Source organism: Tupaia chinensis, unplaced genomic scaffold (genome assembly GCF_000334495.1).
Source record: "Tupaia chinensis unplaced genomic scaffold, TupChi_1.0 Scaffold000544_1, whole genome shotgun sequence".
NCBI lineage: Eukaryota > Metazoa > Chordata > Mammalia > Scandentia > Tupaiidae > Tupaia > Tupaia belangeri.
This window is the reverse complement of record NW_006160056.1, coordinates 1,415,408-1,437,356: the sequence shown is the minus strand read 5'-3', so window position 1 is coordinate 1,437,356 and position 21,949 is coordinate 1,415,408. Positions and strand designations below refer to the sequence as shown.

At 37.7% G+C, this 21,949-nt stretch overlaps 1 protein-coding gene across 6 annotated transcripts in view; it reads right to left on the bottom strand.

The window, feature by feature from the left end:
• The window catches only part of PPP1R9A (protein phosphatase 1 regulatory subunit 9A), a 361,745-nt gene that overhangs the window by 49,808 nt on the left and 289,988 nt on the right, over positions 1–21,949 (bottom strand). For all 6 annotated transcript variants that reach the window (XM_027775319.1, XM_027775318.1, XM_014591219.2 and 3 more), the window contains 4 exons: positions 13,968–14,021; positions 10,907–11,136; positions 8,433–8,529; positions 8,164–8,335 (listed from right to left, as the gene is read on the bottom strand). In XM_027775319.1, the coding sequence (XP_027631120.1) occupies positions 8,164–8,335; positions 8,433–8,529; positions 10,907–11,136; positions 13,968–14,021 (553 nt within the window). The remainder of the gene's footprint in view (positions 1–8,163; positions 8,336–8,432; positions 8,530–10,906; positions 11,137–13,967; positions 14,022–21,949) is intronic.

Genomic DNA, 21,949 nt, shown 5'->3' with positions numbered 1-21,949 from the left:
GATAGACCTATATGTAAATGTTACTAAACTTCTACTTTTAATCTACTTTCTAATCTATTTTGATTAGATCCTTGCCACATTTCATTAGTTTTTGGAGCTTAGAGAAAATATAAGTCAAATAAAACAGTCACACATGCCTTTTCTTTCTTTCTTTTCTTTTCTTTTCTTTTTTTTTCTTTCTTTCTTTCTTTCTTTCTTTCTTTCTTTCTTTCTTTCTTTCTTTCTTTCTTTCTCTCTCTTTCTTTCTTTCTTTTTTTAGAGAGAGATTTTTGCCATAGGGTATATGTGCTCACCAGAAAGACAGATAGAGATAAAGGAAAAAATTACCCCCCTCAGAGATTATGGCCATGACACAATCCCTTCTCCATTCTCCTCCTGGGATTTTGGGCATGCATGCACATGCGTCCAGAGTGAGTTTCAAGCCTCTGGGTCCAGGACTTGAACCGCGATTGGCCATGTGGGAGTCTAGTGCCTTAGCCACTAAACCACATGTTGACTTCATTGCTATAGTTATTTGTAGATCACTGTAAAGGACAGCTAAAATGCCCAATATAGCATTTGCTGTATTAATGCTACAATGACGGTAAACACTAAGCTCTTTCTATGTTCAGGGTACAAGATGAAGTATTAACTAAAATGCACTCATTTAACACTCATACCAGCACTACACATTTTATAGTTTTATAATTATTCACTTAGTTCTAAGGCCAGAGAAATTAAATAATTTGTTTGTAGTCACATAATTAAATAAGTATAAGTTTAGGTCTGTCTGACTCCAAAACTCATGCTGTTTCCTACTCTGTTGCCTCTGCTAACCCAAGTATGAGGTAATACTTTTTCATAAAGAGCAACTTTAGAGTTGTACATTATCTGTCTTTTATCCAAATTATAAACAAGCTACTTGCTTTATCAATTACATCTTGGAATTTAAAGGTAATATTTGACCTAATGAATAGATAGATATCAAATAAAACCACTGTCACAAAACCCAAATGTGAAATCTGTCAGGGACAAAAATATATTGTTATGGGCTTAGGTGTGTTCCTCCTAAACTCCTATGTTGGCAATCTAACCCCTAGTACCTCAGAATGTGACTAAAAGACAAGATCTTTAAAGGGGAAATAAAGTTAAAATAAGGTGATAAGAGTGGGCCCTAACCCAAAATGACTGATGTCCATATAGGAAATGCAGACATAGACAGTTAAGTGAAAAGATCACATAAAGACACATGAAGAAGATGGCCAGCTATAGGACAAGGAGAGATACCTTGATTTCTAGCCTCCAGAACTGTGAGAAAGTAAACTTTTTTTTTTTAAAGTCACCCAACCGGTGGTCCCAGCTCTAACAAACTTATGCATATGTTGTTTCAAACTCATCTTCTTTTTAAAATTTTCTATACAGTGTGTGCCTTTGTGGAGAGAAACAGAGAGGGAGGTGGAAGAAAGGGTAAGTGAGAAGGCAACCCCCAGAAGGAAGGCTGCTCTGCAATCCCTTTTCCTCCATTCTCCTCTCAGGAGTTTGGGCACGCATGCATATATATGCCTGGAGTTTTTTTCAAGTTGTTGGGTCCAGGACTTGAACTGCACAGTTGGCCATGTGGGATCCAACTGCTTTAATAACCATGCTACCTGCTGGCCCTTCAAATTCTTTAAATGATGGTTTGAGTCCACTTAGGAGAAGCAATTATGGACTGAGTTACATGAACTCAGCAAAGAAACTGCACACTAATCTTACTTCAAGAGTCAAAACAACAAACAAAAGAAGCTCCCAAATCTATTTTAGTGCAAACCTGCTCTTCTCAAAGTTTTTGTTAATTTTAGATATATTTGTTGAGTCAAAGAATACAAAGGAACCATGTTTTAGAAGTAATAGGTGATATTACTTTATTTTCTCCAATGAGCAGTGGCATATATTGTCAACTGAATTTGTAGGTTAATTACTTTGTAAAGGTAAGCTACAGACCAAACAAAAGCTAAAATGATCATTGTCTGGCAGAAATTTTCCAGTTTTTAACTTGCCTATAAATAACAAATCTACTCATGATGGGTTTTTGCATAGAGAAACATAGAAAAATACGCATGACTTTTTGGATGACCCAATATATCAGTTACTTGATTTCATTGGCAAGGGATTTATTTCCAAAATATTTTACTTCTATGGGTATACCACGAACTAGTATTACTTAATCCATATATTAAAGTCCTGATCCTCAGTAAATTATAATCTAAGGTAAGATTTTATTTTGGCTGATGGGAGCTTCTATTTATATTTACCTTAATTTTCTTCAGTATAAAATTATGTTTACCATCTTTGGGATTTTATTTTTCCACTTATATTAAGCTGACTGACTGATTTGTAATAATGGCAATCCTGGCCAGTCAATGGATGTTCAATCTGCTCACCGTAGAGTGAAGGAAGAATATCTCTCTGTTCCAGAACACAACTGTGTTGAATAGCTTAAATCTCACAAAAATGGTTAGCTCTATCTCCAGCTTAATGGTTAAGTATACAGGTCTGTACTCTACTAATTATTCAGAAAACTATACTCAAAGCATTTGCCAGGAAGTAAAACCTATAACTCACTGTCATTCAATAGTTATTAAAAGTTCATTTAAGAAATACAGAATCTGAATGGGAGAAATCTTAAATATTTAGCCCATCCTCTCTTGCAAATATTCTAAATCATATCTGTAGGTATCCATTAAAACAAGAATAAAAATAAAGGAAAAAAATAAATAAGGAAAAAAAATCTTCTTGACTAACCTATAAAAAAGGCAAGAAAGCATATGAAAAAAGAAAAAAAACAACAAAGAAAGGTAAGTAGGGGATAAATAATAAGACATAGATTTAAGTCTTGCATACCAGTAAATAAACTGAATATCAACTTTCCAAAAACATAAAAGTAAAGACTGACAGACTACAATAAAAAAAAAAGAAGTATATGTTATATATAAGAGATATAGACAGGTAGAAAGTAAAAGGATAGAAAAAGATACACCATACAAACACTAAATAAAAGAAAGCTGATATAGCTCTCCAATTACCAATGTAGATAATGAGGGTAGTGTTAGAAGTAGAGACATTTCCTAATGATCAAAGGACAATCTACCAGAAGATGTACTAATTTTAAATTGAATGCACCTATTAACATCACCTCAAAACACATTAAGCAAAAACTGACATAACCAAAATAAGAAAGATAAACCCACAATTATGAGTGAGGTTTTTAGAACATCTCTCACTAACACATCCTACAAGTTTTTTTTTTTTTTTTAAAAGGTTTTAGCTATAGGGTGCGTGTGCTCGCCAGACAGACAGAGAGAGAGACAGAGAGACAGAAAGCGAGAAATCACCCCCCAGGGGGATGGCCACGCCGTAATCCCTTCTCCATTCTCCTCTTAGGATCTTGGGCGCACACGCACATTTGCCCATCGTGAGTTTTAAGCCACCGGGTCCAGGACGCAAACCGCGGTCGACTACGTGGGAGTCCTGCGACATAGCCATTACACTAACTGCTGGTCCCTCACATTTTACAAGTTCTGAACAACATGGTTAAAAGATTTCCTGAGCACTAAGCTAAATCAATGGGGAAATATGATATCTTATCCAACCCCCTCCCCCTCCCCCAGTAATTGACTGCTTTTACTAAATACTGACTGCGTAGGTAGATATGAGAAAGAAGCACTTGAGAGCAATAGCAAAAATCCAGAGATCCCTGAATTACATTCACAAGTTTACATGTTACTCAGTTCCTATTAAACCTCAAAAGTATTAACGAATCCAAACACAAAATTATGTGCAAGGGACCAGCAGGTGGCATAGTGGTTAAGACACTGGACTTCAATATAGCTGACAGTGGTTCAAGTCTCAGAGCCAGTGGCTTGAAATTCATGCTGGGTGCATGTGTGTGTGTGCCCAAAATCTCAAGAGGAGAATAGAGAAGAAGGAATTGTGGTATGGCCATCCCCTCTGGGGGTTGAGTTCTCACTTTCTGTCTCTCTTTCTCTGTCCCTCCAGTGAGCACACCCTATAGCAAAAATCTTTCAAAAAAGAAAAACCAGAATTACGTGCAAATTGTTCTTCAGTCATTCAAAGTCCATTTTTACTTTCCAAACCACCCTTTCCCACTTCAAATGGCCTTAGTCTTACCATAAAGTCTGTGAACCAGGAGATAAAAAATTATCCTAATTTTAATCAATTTCTCTTCTTTGAAGCCTCTCTTAGCTCTTAAAATGCTTCTGTAGTGCCTAAATTCTTATTTGTCTCCTGACAAATGCTTCCTCTTTCTCTTCCTTCACCCTAGCCACCCTCCAATTTAGATAGTTTGTTGTAAACTTGGCAACGCTGGCACTTCCTACCTTCTACTCGGGTGTGTGTGCCACCTGAACAATCCTGAAAGCAGGCTTTTAGAGTTCAAAATAACCTTTTAAATGATTTTGTACTTCTGGCCTCTCACGGTGGAATAATCGTAACAGGCCTTCACATGTGACTTCCTCCTATTGATCCTACCCTCTCTTTCTAGTCTTGAAGGAATTATACAGAATCCTTCTTTAGGAAAACAGCTTATAAGATATTGTAGCCGAAGACAGTATCATCATAAGAATCCAGGCATATATATAGAAGCTCAGGAAGAGTGTGTTGTTTCAGTGGTGTTCCAGAAATTCAGCTAGACTGAGATTATCACCCTTAACCTACGAAACTCTCACCAACATGCCTGATCTCTGCTCTTATTCTAAACCTGGCATGACTCAGGCACTAAGAAATGACAAACGTGAAACATGGCAGTAGAACACAATTGTCATTGTCCTTGTCCAGGCACACACGTAAAGTAATAGTTGACCAGCTTACTAGCGTAAACTAGAATGGATTTGGGTCTGCTACAGCTGGTGGTAAAAAAATGTTGTTACATCTGCTTTATATAATTATGATAAGAAAAAAAGTATTAAATATATTAAAGAATAAACGTGCATATAATCTTTACTAAAATTTTAATGAGATTCTTGATTTACCTTGGTTTATAGAAATATCTAAATCGTAAACCAATATCATTCCAACTGGTAAATTTTTACATGGTTTGAAAAATGATTTTATCCCTCAAAAGTTTGCACTGATTGGGATCAGCAGTTAGTGTAATGACTATGTTGCTGAACTCCCACATAGTCGACTGTGGTTTGAGTCCCGGATCCAGCGGCTTAAACTCATGCCGGGCGCATGTGCGTGTGTGCCCAAGATCCCGAGAGGAGAATGGAGGAGAAGGGATTGCGGTGTGGCCATGCTCCCTGGGAGGTGATTTCTCGCTTTCTGTCTCTCTGTCTGTCTCTGTCTGTCTGGCGAGCGCAAAATCCTCTCAAAAAAAAAAAAAAAAAGTTTACACAGATCGACATTGACAGTCACATACTAACCCATTCCCAGATGGGAGCTCTGTCTAGAAGAACATATTCACAGAAGAAATGGCTGTTTTCCTTTCCCTTCTGCCTCCTGTGTCACTCTTGTTTCTTTTTTCTTTTTGGAGAAGTTTTTGCTATAGGGCGCATGTGCTTGCCAGACAGACAGAGAGACAGAAAACGAGAAATCACGCCCCAGGGGGGATGGCCACGCCGCAATCCCTTCTCCTTCATTCTCCTCTCAGGACCCTGGGCATGCACGCACACATGCCCGTCATGAGTTTATGCCGCCGGGTCTGGGATTCGAACCGCAGTCGACTACGTGGAAGTCCAGCGACATAGCCATTACGCTAACTGCTGGTCCCCCCTCCTGTGTCATTCTGACATGGTTGCTCCCTGATCTATGATAGATAATCCTCTCCTTCCTGAGTTGCCTCAAGACCTAAAACCATGGTAAACCACTCATCTAACACTCCCAAGCTCGGAAAGTAAATCAGAACCTGGGTAACCACAGGAAGTGGGGAGGGTGACATCGCCATGAATAGGCAGAAACCAGGGGACTGACTGTCACCACTGTGCCTATCCCACTGTGAACGGCGGAGGGAGATGTTAAGCGCTGAATGGCCTGTGTTAGGTCCACAGCCTTGCTCCCCTTTCTCAATCCTTAGTACCTCAGCGTTTCCTAGCAACAGAGCAAAAGATCAATTTAGAGGAGTGCTTTCCAGAGCATTCTCATCTAGCTACTGACCAAGCCATTTTAGTTTATGTGATCAAGCAATTGAAATTCAAGGAGATTTATCACTGGCTGTCCTCGGCAGGAAAAATAGAAGAGCGCCGCTTGATATGTATGCTACTGATGTCTGAGATGACTAATTCTACCTCTACTGCACAAGCATGGGTTGGTTTCAGTCAGAATTAGCAGTCTCCGCATCTCACTGTGAACTGACAGTGTTGCTAGGGAAACTGATAATTATGTGGCAAAATGGAGAAAAGAATAAGAGTTCAGAAGAATATAAGGTTTTGATCCAAATCAGCATGTTAATAGTATAGTTTGTTGATCTTCTGTAGTCATGTAATTTAATAAACACCATTAATGATATGTTTGACAAGATACAGATTTCTAAAATGAAAAAAATGAACTGAAATAAAAAGCTAGTGGTTAGAGATCACACTGGTATGTGTCACTGCAAGACCATGTACTTATTATAAACTGCAATTATTTTGAAGATAAAATATTCAAAAAGGTGAGAAAAAATGGGTTTGATTTTGATGTTCTCCTGTAGATATCAATCGTGTACTGCTCCAGGTATAAAAATTATAGTTCCATAAAAGCTCTAATAAAATTACTTTTGGGGGCCCCAAAGACTAGTCATGTAACCTCAAAACAGCCTGCAAAATGGGGATGAGGAAGTATTATTATTATACTTTGTAACATAAAAATAAATAGCTGGGCCAGCCAGTGGCATGGCAGTTAAGGGGACCTGGATCCCACATGGCCAACTGAGTGGTTCAAGTCCCAGACCTGATTTGAAAAACATGCCAGGTGCATGTGAGTGCATTTCTAAAATCCTAAGAGGAGAATAGAGAAGGGACTGCAGCATGGCCATCTTCCCTGGGGGAGTGATCTCTCACTTTCCTCCTTCTCTATGTTTCTGTCTCTGGTGAGCACACATAACAGGTAGCAAAATAAATAAATAATGAAAATAAACAGCAAATTATTACAGGGTTTGACTGCACATCATTTGGTGCCTGAGTGTGGCCAGTCTTATATAAGACAATCGTACTATACGACCCTCTTTTAATGTTCACTTTCCAAGGACTAAAATATATGTATATGTATGTATGTATGTTATGTGTGTGTGTGTGTATATATATATATATATATATATATATGTGTGTGTGTGTGTGTGTGTGTGTTGTTTTCTAATTTTTAAATATATTGTAAATATTAAAACATTCATCACATTCATATGAACACAGTCTATGTACAGTGTGTTTATCTCCCCCAAAATTACTTATTTATGGTTGACATATAAAAGATGACAGCTATTGACAATAACAAAATTTTCCAGTGTTTTGGTCTTACTTGGTCTTTGACAATAAAGATATAAGAAGTATGAATAGGACACTGAGATAAAAGCACAGAACTGTCAGAACTTCTTAATTAAATAAATTTCAAATGGTAGAAGCAGGCTGCCAGCCTGCTGATGCTATGATAAAAATTTTTATTTTAGTGATTTTGATTTCAAAAAATTATAAGCCTTACCCATTACCTAAGCAGTGCAGCTGACCCTAGATGAGATGAACTACCATTTTTAAGGCAGCTTATTAAGTCTGTCAATGTTTCGATGACTTAAAAGTACTATTTGGCTTGTCTTTAGTTGAGATTTTGTTAATTCTTTTTTTTTAAAGAATTATTTTATTTATTATTATTATCATTATTATTTTTCAGTTTGATCAGAGAGAGACAGAGAGAGAGAGGAAGTGAGAAAGCAAGCTACCAGGTCCGAGACTTGAAACCGTGGTAGGCCATGTGGGAGTCCAGCGCCTTTAATCACCACGCCACTTGCTGGCCCCTTGAGATTTTGTTAATTCTTTACATTAAAGCATTTAACTTCATAAGACAAGAGTAAAATGGCAGACTTCTATTTTGCTAAACCTCTTCTTTTCTATAGTCAGAGGTATTTTCAACTTTTAAATCTCCAGGTTAGAAAAAGAAGAATGAAAGGCCAAATTGTACAGTCATTTTTAAAGACTTCTGTGGCTAGGTTAAACAAACCTTGACTTAGGCCATCTTGGCAAGATGTTTGCCTGACATCCACATTCTCCATGGTATCTCCTTTAGAAACTTCACCAAGAGATGTTCTTCTCTCAAAGATGTTGTTGTTGTTATTAACTTGAGTCCCATTTTGCTTCAGTAGCCTGAACACCTCAGTTTCCAAATCTCTAATCTAGGAAAAACAAATCCAATCATAAAAATCTGTAACTACTCTCCTAGTACCACATGAAACCATCTTATTATTTACCAGCTTTGATAATATAACTTACCCGCACTTGGAGGCCTTGAACTTCCACAAGATGAGCTTTTTCCAAGTCTTCTATTTTCTTTCTTTCTGCTTCCTGTCTTTTGATGAAATCAAGCTCTCTTAAGAAGAAAACGATAGATCTAATTATATTAAACACTCAATAAATCAGGAAACATCAAGTTCTTTGAAGCAATAAACTGCGTGGTAGAAAAATAACTGGACAACTGGACAGCTATTTAAATAAACAAAACTCAGTCATCATTAGAGATAAGGCATATAGCAATTAAAAAAAAGAAAGAAAGAAACAAAGAAAAAGAAAAGAAAACATGTTAGGGCGAGCAGGTGGTGTGGTGGTTAAGGCACTGGACTCCCACATGGTCAACTGCAGTTTGAGTCCCAGACCTGATGGCTTGCTTTCTCGCTTTCCCTCTCCCTCTCTGTTTCTCTCTGGTGAGTGCACATGCCCTATAGCAAATCAAAAATAATAGTTAATAAAATTAAACAAGTAATAATTATTACTTCTTTAAGAGAGATATTTTTGCTATAGGGTGCATGGGCTCACCAGAGACACAGAGGCAGAAAGCAAATATCACCTCCCAGATCAGGGGGTGAAGGGAATGGCCATGCCACAAACCCTTCTCCTCCTTCACCTCTCAGGATTTGGAGCACACACACACACACACACACTCACACACACACACACACACACACAGTGAGTTTGTAGCTTCTGAATCTGGGACTTGAACTGTGGTCAACCATGTGGGAGTCCAGTGCCTTAACCACTACACTATCTGCTGGCCCCAAAAATAATTCTTAAAAAAAGAAAAGAAAAGATCCTTAATAGGTCACAAAGTGAAAAAAAATATAAAAAAAAAGAAGAAAGAAAAGAAGGCTTTGATCTACTTGCTATGCTTTTCACTTGTTGCTCCTAATTCCAGAGCTCCAACACACTTAGAGAGGAGCTACTGTGCAACTGAAACACCGTTGATAATTTTGTGGAGATAATTACATGTCAAGTAGAAAGGAGTGATTCATGTTTCCAGTGTCATATACATAGTAAATTGATAGAACTGGATGGTAAAGTCTCAAAAAAGATAACTAGACTAAGATTTCCATCAATTAAGAGTGAAAAGGGAATTGTTGGGTCCAAATACAGAGTGTTTTCATGTGCCTAAAGATAATATGGGGAAAAGGAGGAATGTCTCCATGTTGAGAGCTTAGAATAGAACACGAATATTGAGCAAAATGTATTATTATTTTTTTTGAGAGGTTTTTGCTATAGGGCACATGCGCTTGCCAGACAGACAGAGACAGAGAGAAAGAAAGCAAGAAATCACCCCCCCCCGGGGGGGGGGGATGGCCACACCGCAATCCCTTCTCCTCCATTATCCTCTTGCCTCTTGGGATCTTGGGCACGCACGCACACGCACCTGGCGTGAGTTTAAGCCACCGGGTCTGGGACTCAAACCACAGTCAACCACGTGGGAGTCCAGTGACACAGGCATTACACTACCTGCTGGTCTCCGAGCAAAATGTATTATTAAACTTTTATATGACAGTTAGGCATAATTTTTGGGGGAAATGAGAGTTAAAATAAGTACATGTTGAATTTATGGTCACAATGAACAAGTTACCCCTTTTTAACAATAAACTTTTCATGGCGATCTCTTTTGGGTATTAAAAACATCATTTGCATGATAGGAAAGAACAAAAATAAAGTGAACCATGTATGTATAGCTTCTAAGGCTTGGCATTGAAGAACAGAACAAGGTATTGGCACCACTCTTTGGTTCCAGCTAGCTAGAAATAACTGACATAAAAAAAAAAAAAACTAGGAAAAATGTCTCTGGTCAGTTTCCCTGACATTGTACTGATATCCAACAGATGGAAGCAAAGCTTAGTGGTAGCTCAGAAAAAGCTGGTGAAATTCAAAAGCGGAATAGGGAGATGGTCCGTTTCTCACTGTAGTGAACTGAGAGACCTATGGATTCTCTAAACAGCTGAGAAATGCAGAGTAACGGGACATAGGGCTTTGGTAATCAGTATTTCCACCGTCTGTGGTGGGAAAGCTCTGCCGTTACTGATTCTAAGGATAGAGCAGCTAGTTCCAGGCCCTAACTGCTGCTTTGCATGTACAATATCCAATAGTCGGTTCTTCTGCATGACTTCAGCAAGGCTTCTTGCTTCTAAATCACAGAGATGTTTCAAAGGGGATAAAGAAATTAAAATGTTTTAATAATGATCAATGAGTAAGTTTCCATCAAACATTAGGAGGTAATTGGTTGCCAAACAACTGTAAAATACACAAAATATAATCTCGGATATAAAAATAAGATAGAAGTGATTTCCAAAACGTCCTATTTATACTGTAACTATGCTTCTGAGAACGATAACTCTGAAGTCTTTTCTATCCCATTAGATATTATTATGTAATTATTGGCTAGATACATTCTTTAGATACACATAGCTATGCCTCAGTCATTAGGAGCTGCTTACTTTTGTTGAAAATCCTTGATCAATTTCTTTGCCTTATTGTATTTCTTTTCCAGGGCCTGATACTGGCTTTGAGTCTCTTTGAGATGCTCATTCACTGTGTGGCACAATGTTTGGGCCTCAATCCAGTAGCTCTCCAACTTCAACATTCTTTCTTTATTCTCTTCTATGTTCTGTTGGAGTTGAGTTTTTTCTAGTTCCCACCTCACTTTTTCATTTTCTGCTGCTTGCAGCTATAGAAGCAAAAGTCAATTCAAGGTTAATTTGGGTATTTCTGAAGCCAAAAACTGGCATCTTTACAGAATGTTTTAGATTAAATTCCATTATTGTATTTACTCAGTTATCAAAACATCTTGAGATGAAAAGATCACATATTAGTTTTATAATTTCATAGATGATAAAATGGCAGCCTTGGAAAGTGAAGTGATTTATCCAAGGTCACACATGTGACAAATGACAAAACATAAATTTGGTTTTACCTTCCATGATCATTCCATCACACCAATTGGTCTGATATTCTGAAAGCATGTTTTAGAAGTAAATTCGAAAAGTTGTTTTAGAGTTTGATTATGTCCAATCAATGTGAACACCTTTGTGTGTGTGTGTGGTTTCTCTAATGTATAATTTTAAGTAAGAAAAATAACTAAAAAGGGAGTGGAGAAAGGTAGGGAGTGTGAGAAGAGTGGGAGTACAGTAAGGCCTGGTAGTTGAGGAAATGATAAGAGTCATTCTGCTTAGATTGGAATTCTGGTTCTGCCATTATTGGCCATTAAACCTTGGTCAAGTACTGAAGTTCTCTAAGACTCAATTATATCACCCATACAATGGAGCTGTGATATAATATGTCAGCACTCTGGGAATAGCTCTTGGGCATAATAATCACGTGATAAATGTTAGTTATTCTTACTTTGCTTTTAACTTTTTTGATGATATTATTATGTTCTCTATTCAACTGACATGAACACGGTTTATAATTTCATAGGCAGCGTAATACATTTTCAGAGCCTTATAGCTTAATTTGCATAAAAGTATAAAAGATGCTTAAAAACATACATCTTGATTAATTTAATTACCTCTAATGGAACAGAAATGTCTTTTTTTTTTTCTTTTGTGGTTTCTACGTCAAAGGACTCTTAGAAATAGACAGTATGCTAGTCAAATACATTCTAATCTCTACTGAAATTCAAGAATGATCTTTTAGGGGAGGGCTCAAAAGTCATTTAATACAGAAACTGCCCTTCAAGCTAGTGTTTTATCTACTGCATATGCCTTCTTTAAAGTGAAAAAGAATGTAGTTATTATAAATTATCAATGTATAAAATCAAAACTTTTCAAAATTGTAGAAATTATAATTATAGAAGTTATGATTTATAGAAAAATACAGAAAAATAAATATACATATACACACATACATCCTTTTGGACAAGGCACACTTCCCAAAACAGATTATAACGTTAAAGATATTCAAAATTAGAAACGTTACTAGAACATGGATAGAAAAGAACAGTAATAAAGACAGTAAAATAATCTTTGGGAGCCAGATGGTGGCACGGTAACCTGTGACACTCTGTGAGGTAGACACACATGAGAGTGTTCTTGGTGCACATCTGGAGACCCTGACTTCTCCAGGCATAGGTGTGCCCATGATCTGGGGACAGCTGAAGCTGGGGGTGGATTGCGGCATCAACACCCTATTGGGGTGCTGTGTCTCTCTGTCTCTCTCACTCGTGGAAGAAATAAACTTAAAAAAAAAAAAAAACTAACGTATGGATATTACATGTCAATGTAGTAATGAGAAAAATACAAAACATTGCGTCATAGTATTTCATATGTTATAGTCTGACATATGTGCTCTGTTAAAGCACAATTACGGGAGAATCTTTTCCTCTATTTGTAAACAATTTTTAAATTATTCTCTTCCTTTCTATGTCAAGAAAAAAATAATGTTTTAATGTGTCTTCTATTTTTTTTTTACTGCATCTTTTATTAAGCAATGTTCTGTATCAAGTTCTTTATTTACCAACCTCTACTAATTTAAAAATGATTATTCACAGAGCTGGGCTGACACCATGAATGATGTATAGACGTGTTTTGACTAAAGAGCTAGAGAGTGGATTAGCTGAGAATACCATTTAACCAAAATAGCCTTGCTAATTCATCTCCATTTGAAACACATGGGAAAACCAAAACAACTGTTCAATATGAAACAAGAAAATAGATCATTAGTGGTGGAGGAGTAATTATGTCTTAATCTTAAAAACACTACCGAAATAATAGAGAATGCAGTGTAAAAGTAATTCAAAAGATATATATTTTTAAATCCTTGAAATGACATATTTGATAAAATGAAGCACAATGGATGGAATTGTGTCTCATACAAATATGTTATAATTTACCAGTTAAAATCTCCTTTAAATCCTGTATTATTTTTTATCTTACACTAAAGATACACACTCTCTTTAACTAAGGTATCCCCCCAAAGAATTTAAATAATTTGAACTAAACTTGTCTAAAAATTTTCTACCAGTGCTACCTGGCACCTAAAATCAATTGTGCATGTATTATATTACATTCATAACATTTACTACTAGAAATTAGAAATTGTTTCTATAAAATTATTAATGTGCTATATTAAAACAATACACAGTTTCTGAGGAATAAGTTAAAACTAAGTTATTAAATTTACTTATAATAAAGTAAATAAAGAGAAAGTATAATAACTTATACTTAAAAAATTGGTAATCAAAACATATTTCAGATACTTAAACTGCTACAAATATAATTTTTGAGGAAATGTCAGAAGGAAATGGCCATATATGTGCAAATACATACACACACATATACACACAAATACATATATTTCAAATATGTTATTTGCACTGAAGGACATGTAGGCTGTGGCTGTCACCCACACTTTTGTCTATGCACCTAACAGTGGAAATGAACCTCTCACATTCGCATTCTTTCAAGTGTACAGAACAAATCTTTTCATCGCAGAGTTGAATTCATTCATCATATCTGAAGTTCTTAAAGTACCATTCAAAAACCATGTATCTGTGCTTACCTTGGTCTTCAATTTTTGAATCTCTGCTTCTGTAACTGCATGTTTGATCTGCAACTGAAAATTGAAAAGAAAAAGAAAAAAAAATCTCAACTAAAAGAGTATATCTACATTTTTAAAGTCCCCAAGATGGAAGATACCGTATTACATGGTAAAAGGCCTAGGCGAGTGCTGCAATGCCGCAGGATGTAAATTAAAAAGTCTAATGTGTAAAATGACACTAGGTGCAAACTAATTAAATGCAGGCTTATAGCCCACACTCCCTAACAACAGATCAGGTTACCAATTTAATTTCTCAGGGACCAGAAAGAAGAAACACATTTTCTTGCGCTCTTTGCAGCTTTTCCTCTATGATTTGAGCACCAAGGAACTTTTTTCCTTGCTAAGTCTAGCCCACTTACTGGCTTAAGCAGGCAAGTCAGCCATGGCAGTGCAAAGATTCAATGCCAAGTTTGGAAGAAAGGTGGCGCTATGGTTCTGTGAGTCACACACCTGCTGATAAGCAGCTGGGCTGCAAAAAGGGAGAGAAGGACGCGGTTGCACAGCAAAATCTCTACTTTTTCTTTTATCTTATCGCAAGGAAAGTAGAGATCCAGATTCCTGTCTCATACCAAAAATGCAGACCCCCAGAAGCTTTTGCTATAACGTATTAGGAAGAGTCACCATTTACATTTGCTTTCTTTTTTTCCCCAGACACCCCCAGCATTGTTTTCTTTGTAAGGGAAAAAGAATGAAGGAATCATTCATCTTCTTAAGAAGTAAGTAAATACCCCCCAATTTAATAAAAAATAATTCTGGGGTTCACAATTCTTTTCTGAAATCCTTAGGGCCAGACATTTTTGGAATTCAGAATTCTAATTTCAGAAAAGTTGTAAGATGCATCTTCCATAAACTGCCTATTAACCAAAGCAGGGTCTGTTGAGACACTCTGTAATCAAACACGTGGATATCATTGCCACCAAACATATGAACAGTCCCGCTAAGTGAGGCATATGAAGACTGCAGATCTAATTGTACCACCAAATTAGTTTGCCACAAACTTACAAAAAACGACTGTTTTCAGAGCATTTTAGATTTCAGACTGTACCTGAATGACTGTACATTTATACTACAATATATTGAAATCAGGTAAGTCTAAGAGGTTTCCTTATCAGAAAATGTGAGTCTGCTGTCAGGAGGATAAGAATGAGGAGTTCTCTCTCAGACTAGCAATGGGAACTTTCAGGGACCACAGGCCCTGTAAAAACCTCATTTCTCTCCTGGGTTTGCAGCATTTTCTTGGTTTTTACCTGCCTGGTGGGGCGTGCCAAAAAAAAAAAAAGAGAGAGAGAGAGAGAGAGAGAAGAGAAAAAAAAGAAAATGCAAGGATAGGTGAGGCCTGCTCGCTAACAGCTCACAACCCAAGGGTCAAAAACTCCTGGCAAAGTGCCCCCTTCTCCATGTTTTCAGCTCTCTTGTTAAGCATAACCCAGGCTTGGCCCACACTCCCTGACATCAGATTAGGTGAACTGCCACGAGGTCCACACAGTTCTGTTGTGACTAGCAGTCCTTTCAGCGGATCTTGACACTGCTTAAAATTTGATTCTGTTCCACGCACATGGCTCAGCTTACTTGGCTTTCTGACCTGGCACTCTGGCCAACTTGCTGCTGTGGCTATTCCTTTCATCCTTACTGGTTCTTAGGAGATTCTGATATCTGACAGTTTCTCTAGAGGAAGGCACCTCTATGTGAATACTAAAATTCTTCTATGAGGCCCAAATAGTGCTGGCTCTTTTAGTTTCTGACCATAGCCCTAAAGGTGTAACTGACTTACCTATTTAGCAGATGCTCAGAGTACTAGTGTGCTTGGCAAGGAAACTATCATAAGCACCCTCGGTGACAAATTTGGTAGAAACTAGGAAAGGCTGGCAGTGCTGCTCCCAAATCCCGGCAACTCCCCACCCCTCACTGATGAGGACTGTGCTTGTCCAGTTTTCCAGTCGAGTGTCTTTGGAGAGCCTGACAATTCCAGGCAACCCTGCCGGACAGGCATGAATGCCTATGGATCCTGCAACTAGAGAACCTACGGCAAATGTACTATGTTATGGCAGGATGGCAGATCTTTTTCTCACTTCAGACATGAGAAAACTAAAGTTCAGAGCAGAGTAGAGATCTGGTCTCGACCTCACAGTGAGTCACCATTACATTCAGGACTAGACCCTGAATCTTTTCATTCTGACCCAGAGACATTTCCTTACCAAAAAAAAAAAAAAAAAAAAAAATTAACTCAACAAAAATTTATTGAAAAGGTGCTATATGCAAAATGCTATGAAGATAACTCTCCACCGAATAAATTTTAAGGCTAACTTTCTCACCAATATAAACTGATAAAAAGAGCAAAAGTACCTTAGACATTAACTTCTAATTTATATATAAATCTGTAAATGTAAACATTCATATGAGTACACACACACACACACACACACACGGCTACAAGGAATTATCTCCCACAGAAATATCGTTCTGCAGTGTGAACATGCTAGAGCATCCAGCAAATCCATGTGCTTAGGTGATTATGGAGTACCTTTAATTGCTATTGACCAACCAATCTACTCCTTGTTCTTTCTACTGACACCATGTATAAAGAGTAGTTAGGTCAGACTGTTCAAATTCATCTCAGGCTTACCATGTACTTGCTAAATGATGTTGGAAAATTACTTAACCTCTCTTATCTTCCCTTTTCTCATGCATAAATTCCTCATAGGTCATAACCTTCATTATTGGAGGATTAAATGAGATAATTCATGTAAAGCTTTTAGCACAGTAGCTAGCACAGAATAGGTTCTTAAACCAGGAAGAATGACCAGAAAGACCAAGGAAGAATGATCTGGAGAACTCAAATATGATTACCCCAACTCCATTTCTCAGTTAAAAGTGTTAAATGCTGTCAACTGTCATACCTGAAATAAAATGAACACCTCTGTTTCCATTTGAAGGACAGCAAGCGATCAAAAGGACATATTTCATGGTGAACACTGTACTATGAGCAAGAACCAGACTTTATTTTCTTGGTGGTTAACTCCCTGTAGGGTAACTAAGAACATGGCACGCAACTCTTGGGACTCTGAAATGTCTTTGCTCAGATGACTGTAACCTCTGTAAGTTGCTTCTCTCAGATGACTGTAACCTCTGTAAGTTGCTTCTCTGGGCCTAAGTGTCCCATATGAAAATGAGGGGGCAGGGCAAGAAGAACTCCAAGGCCCACCCGCGTACTACAGGTACAGCATTTATGAAACACAGAGCCTGGACATAATGATCATGGTTCGCAGAGCACAGAAATTCTTGTCCAAGGCCAGCATTTTCATTTTTATGATTGTATACACTAGATTAATGCTCTGATATGTGGAACAAACCTAGGTAAAACTGTAAGCCCACTCCGATCTCCAATTACTTCATTAATCCACCCCATCCCCCACGTCACCAAGAAATATAACAGAAGGGAACTGAACTCATTGGCTGTAAAGTGAGAACTGATCAAAGCTTCAACTGTTACTAGGCACATCTAGCTTATTTAGATACAGGAAAGCAGAAGGAACTGCATAAATTTAGATATTACTCAGAAGGTGGACAAAGTTTTAACGCAAGGTGTGCTTTAGTACTCATAATGTGTAAAATTATAAACACGTGATTATTTTGGTCTTATACATGCATTAAGACAGTTTCTACAAATCTATCACTATCAACAGAAAAAAAAAAAAGCATCCAAAATAAACTATAGGGTTGGAAAAGTCATGATGTTATTTTGTTTGTTTTCCTATGCAAAAATGCATCATGACTTTTTTGACAACCCAATAAATGAACCTTTTCATTTTATACAGTGAGAAACTGTATCTCAGCCAGGTTACGTTGCAGAACTAACAGGTGCCAACGCCAGGTTTAAGAAACCTCAGTCTGTGGTTCTTTCCACTAATGCTATAGTTTTACAATTTTACACCTCTTTATCTTTTTTATCATCTCCATTTATCATTGCAAATGACTCTGTACAGGAATCAGGACAGGTACTAAACTTGTTCAGATGAGAAATGAGGCTCAAAGTAGTCAGGTAGCCTCTTTACGCTTCCACTAGAAAAAAATGAAGGGGAATACCCCCAGGTCTGACTCCCTACCTCTGGTTTCACTCTCTACCATGGGATTAACAAAACCAGTTGCTTTGGGACACTTATATTTCTCACTGAATTCTTAGAAAAACCCTGAAGCACGTGCTATCCTCATTGCCTCTTAGATGGGAAATGAGTGCCTCCATTAGAAACCATAGTTCACCTGTGGTAGTCTCTGAGTATTCTGATACTGAATGCAAAATGGTGCTCAATCAGCTGCTGTCACTATTAATGGAACTCACAAAGGATATAACCCTCAGTATTCGAACAGCACTTAGTGGATGAGACTGTGTGTTAGATACAGTGGTAGTCACTGAGGATATGTGAGCATGACACAGAATCGATCCTGAAGCTACTTTAGAGAGATGAGTAAAACCACTTCCTTAGAGAAGTTCTCTAGATTACCCTGAGAGAAAAGTCAGAGAGAACCTGTTCCTACGTATCTTGATTAAGTCCAGAGCCAGGTCTCACGCCCTCTGGCTTTGGCCTGTTTGTCACATCTCGGATCCAACTGGGGACCCCCCAACCCCCCTCCAGGAAGAGTGGGCATTATGGGCAGGACATATCTCCATCCCATGAGGAAGAGAAAACTGCTTTCCACAGGAGTAAAGGAACTTGATGCAAGAAGTGTAGTTGTCGAAGTTTTCTTATGGGAGAGCAGTTCTCTTTACACATCTTTAAGAGATATTTATGTTAGGAATCAATAAACTTTCCAAAGCACAGCTCCAAGGGTTTGCAAGAACGGTCAGTTTGACTGACTGCAGGAAGAGATCAACAGGGTTCTTTAACAGAAATAGAGGCTGAAATGCCTGTTGGAACTTTTGGGCTTTGGAGAATCTAGATTTGGAGAAAAGACTGGAGATGGGAGGACATAAATAAGAAGAAAAGGTTAAGGACTACAGATCAGCGTCTTTAACTTACAGGACCAATTTTCTTCATCTCTCCTATCACCTTCAACATGAATGCCACAAATATCCATCCCAGAATTTGAGAACAAACATACAATTCCTACAGAGAACAGTAGCTTTTATTTAACATTATGTAAGTGTACTTACTGGATATATTTTGTTTATTTCTTAAAAAAGATGAATACAAAAACATGTACTCATATCACTGAATCAATATAATCCAAATATAACTTAACTGTCCTAGAAATAGAAACATGCTAATACAGAAACATAAATAGCAAGCTTGAACTTTTGCACTCTCTCTACTTAGCATGTGTAAGCAAGGAAAACATTTTTCTTTAAAAAGTGAAAAATAGTATTTTTGCAGGAAGATTTTTGAAAGAGCTCTGGTATAAAAAAATTGTACAATCAAGTGAGAAAAACATTCTTTGCTCTTTATTTCTTTTCTTTTCTTTTCTTTTTTTTTAAGAGAGATTTTTCCTATAGGAAGTGTGTGCTCACCAGAAAGACAAGAGAAAGACAAGAGAGACAGAAAGAGAGAAATAACTCCCCAGGGGAGATGGCCATCCTGCAATCCCTTCTCCTCTGTTCTCTTCTTGGGATTTTGGCCATGCACACACACATGCCCAGTGTGAGTTTTAAGCTGCCAGGTCCAGGACTGGAACTTTGGTCAACTATGTTGAGATTCCAGCGATGTAAGCATTCTGCCATCTGCTGGTCCCTTTCTGCTCTTACTTTCCAAGAAAAAAGACAACAAATGATATTTGCATAGAACTTTATAAAGTGGTTTCGGCATTAGAGTCAGAATCTCTAAAATGATCTTTGTAAGTAGCTGACTGATGTCTGTTCTTCCCCACAACAGTGCAAATCGACATAGTGAAAAAGCAGGAACTGAAGATGTTTTTACCTTCATTTCAGTGCTGTAAAAATGAAGCTATGACACTTGTCTTTGCTTTCTTTTTTCTTTTTTAATATAAATTTTTACTTTATTTTTATTATTATTATTTTGTACTGTCTTTGCTTTCTTACCAAAGCTTTATATATGGCTTCTATCTTTTAAGTAACAAAAAGTGATTTTTCTCAGGGAATGTGGAAAATGAGTTGAAATCAGCTGACTGAATGGTACAGTAATCTAATCTGAATGACAACAGTAATTGCAGCCTATGTAGCACAGGGTGAGATTCTCTAACAGGGTCACTCTCTAAATAGGTGCTCATAAACTGGTTACTAATGATGAAGTGTTGGATGTAGATGACAGCTGATAATTACAGCACCTTTTAAAATAAATACCTGTTTACTACTAAGTAGGTAACAATTTACAACTTCTACGTGTTAATGAAAAGTTCCACAGAGATAATTTTATTCTTTATTGTATTACCTAATACATTTATGACTTTTCTAGATTCTTATTCATAGATGTAAATAAATACAATAATGCAACTTTTAACGCCATTTCATCTTCCTCAAGAGAAATGTGGAGCTGTTTTTATAGATGCTAACTATGACTCCTGAGGACGAGTGATGAGGGGGAAAATTGGGACGTTTGGGTTAAAGGGCAGCTGGCTAGCAGTTCCTGATGTAGCCTCCGGCTTCTTTCTATTGGACCACCAGTGAAATCACAATGAAAATAAAAATACAGAACCTCAAAAGATAATAAAAACAACTGTTTCTAGGATATTAAAAAAAAAAAAACTCATGAAGTTAAAAGACAAAAAATCTATCCAAGCTTCCTTCTGACAATGGAGAGACACTGTGCCACCCTTGCTGACTGCTTGAGATCCAATCTGTCCAATGAGAAAAGCAGACAGCTGCTACTGCTTTGTCCAGGAGTAGGCCCTTACTCCAGGTCCTCTATTTCAGTTGGTTCAGAAAGTAATTGAAACTAGGGCAAGAACGTGGGAAGGTGGCTAACACATTATACACATGGCACATCACATGCCTTCAGCTACAGATCCAGCTCAATTATCTAAAGACTGGGGTCATACCCGCTTGACAACATGCGAGAATATTACTGTTGTAGAGGGTTTTGCTAGGGTGGACTACCTTGACCTCATTGCCTCCAATATTTGTCAAAGTTGGATAGAGTCAAAACATTCAAGGGTGATTTCCTAAAGACCAAGTACCCTGTCTATTATTCTAGATAACTTTTATTCTTGGACAAGATCAGAGTTGCTGAAAAACAGGCATCTATTAAGTCACAGGGGAAAGTCATGATGTATTTTTCCATGCAAATGTGTCATGACTTTCCCAACTACTCAATAGATTACACTTCGCCCATTCACCCACTTCCTGCAGAATTTTTTGTTTTCGGCACTATTCTTTGGCTTGAACAGTTAACCCTGAAGATCTTCACAAGAAATGAGAATGTTGTAAATAATGACACGTGGTCTTCAATAATAAGGGGAAAATCATGATGTATTTTTCCATGCAAATGTGTCATGACTTTCCCAACTACTCAATAGATTACACTTCGCCCATTCACCCACTTCCTGCAGAATTTTTTGTTTTCGGCACTATTCTTTGGCTTGAACAGTTAACCCTGAAGATCTTCACAAGAAATGAGAATGTTGTAAATAATGACACGTGGTCTTCAATAATGGAGGATGCTCTCCCAAAACAATGAAGGATAAACTGCTTGGAAAACCTATGCTTCACAGTTTCTGTTATGCATGTTGGGGTTCTGGATTGTTAATCTGGAAGATTAATGTGGATTAAAAGGAATGTAGCTCCACATCCGTCCCCTCGAGGTCTACTCTCGGCCCTCTCTGAGTTTTCAGGTTCCAAGACTATCAGTGAGGCTCCCCTGCCTGGGATGGGCTAGGGGAAACACAAGCAGCAGGAAGAGAGCAGGGCCAAGTGCATGCAGCACCCTGCCTGCAGGAGGCAGTCTTTAGCAGTGGCTGCATTTTACACAGCTCAGATATTGAATGGTTCTCTTTCC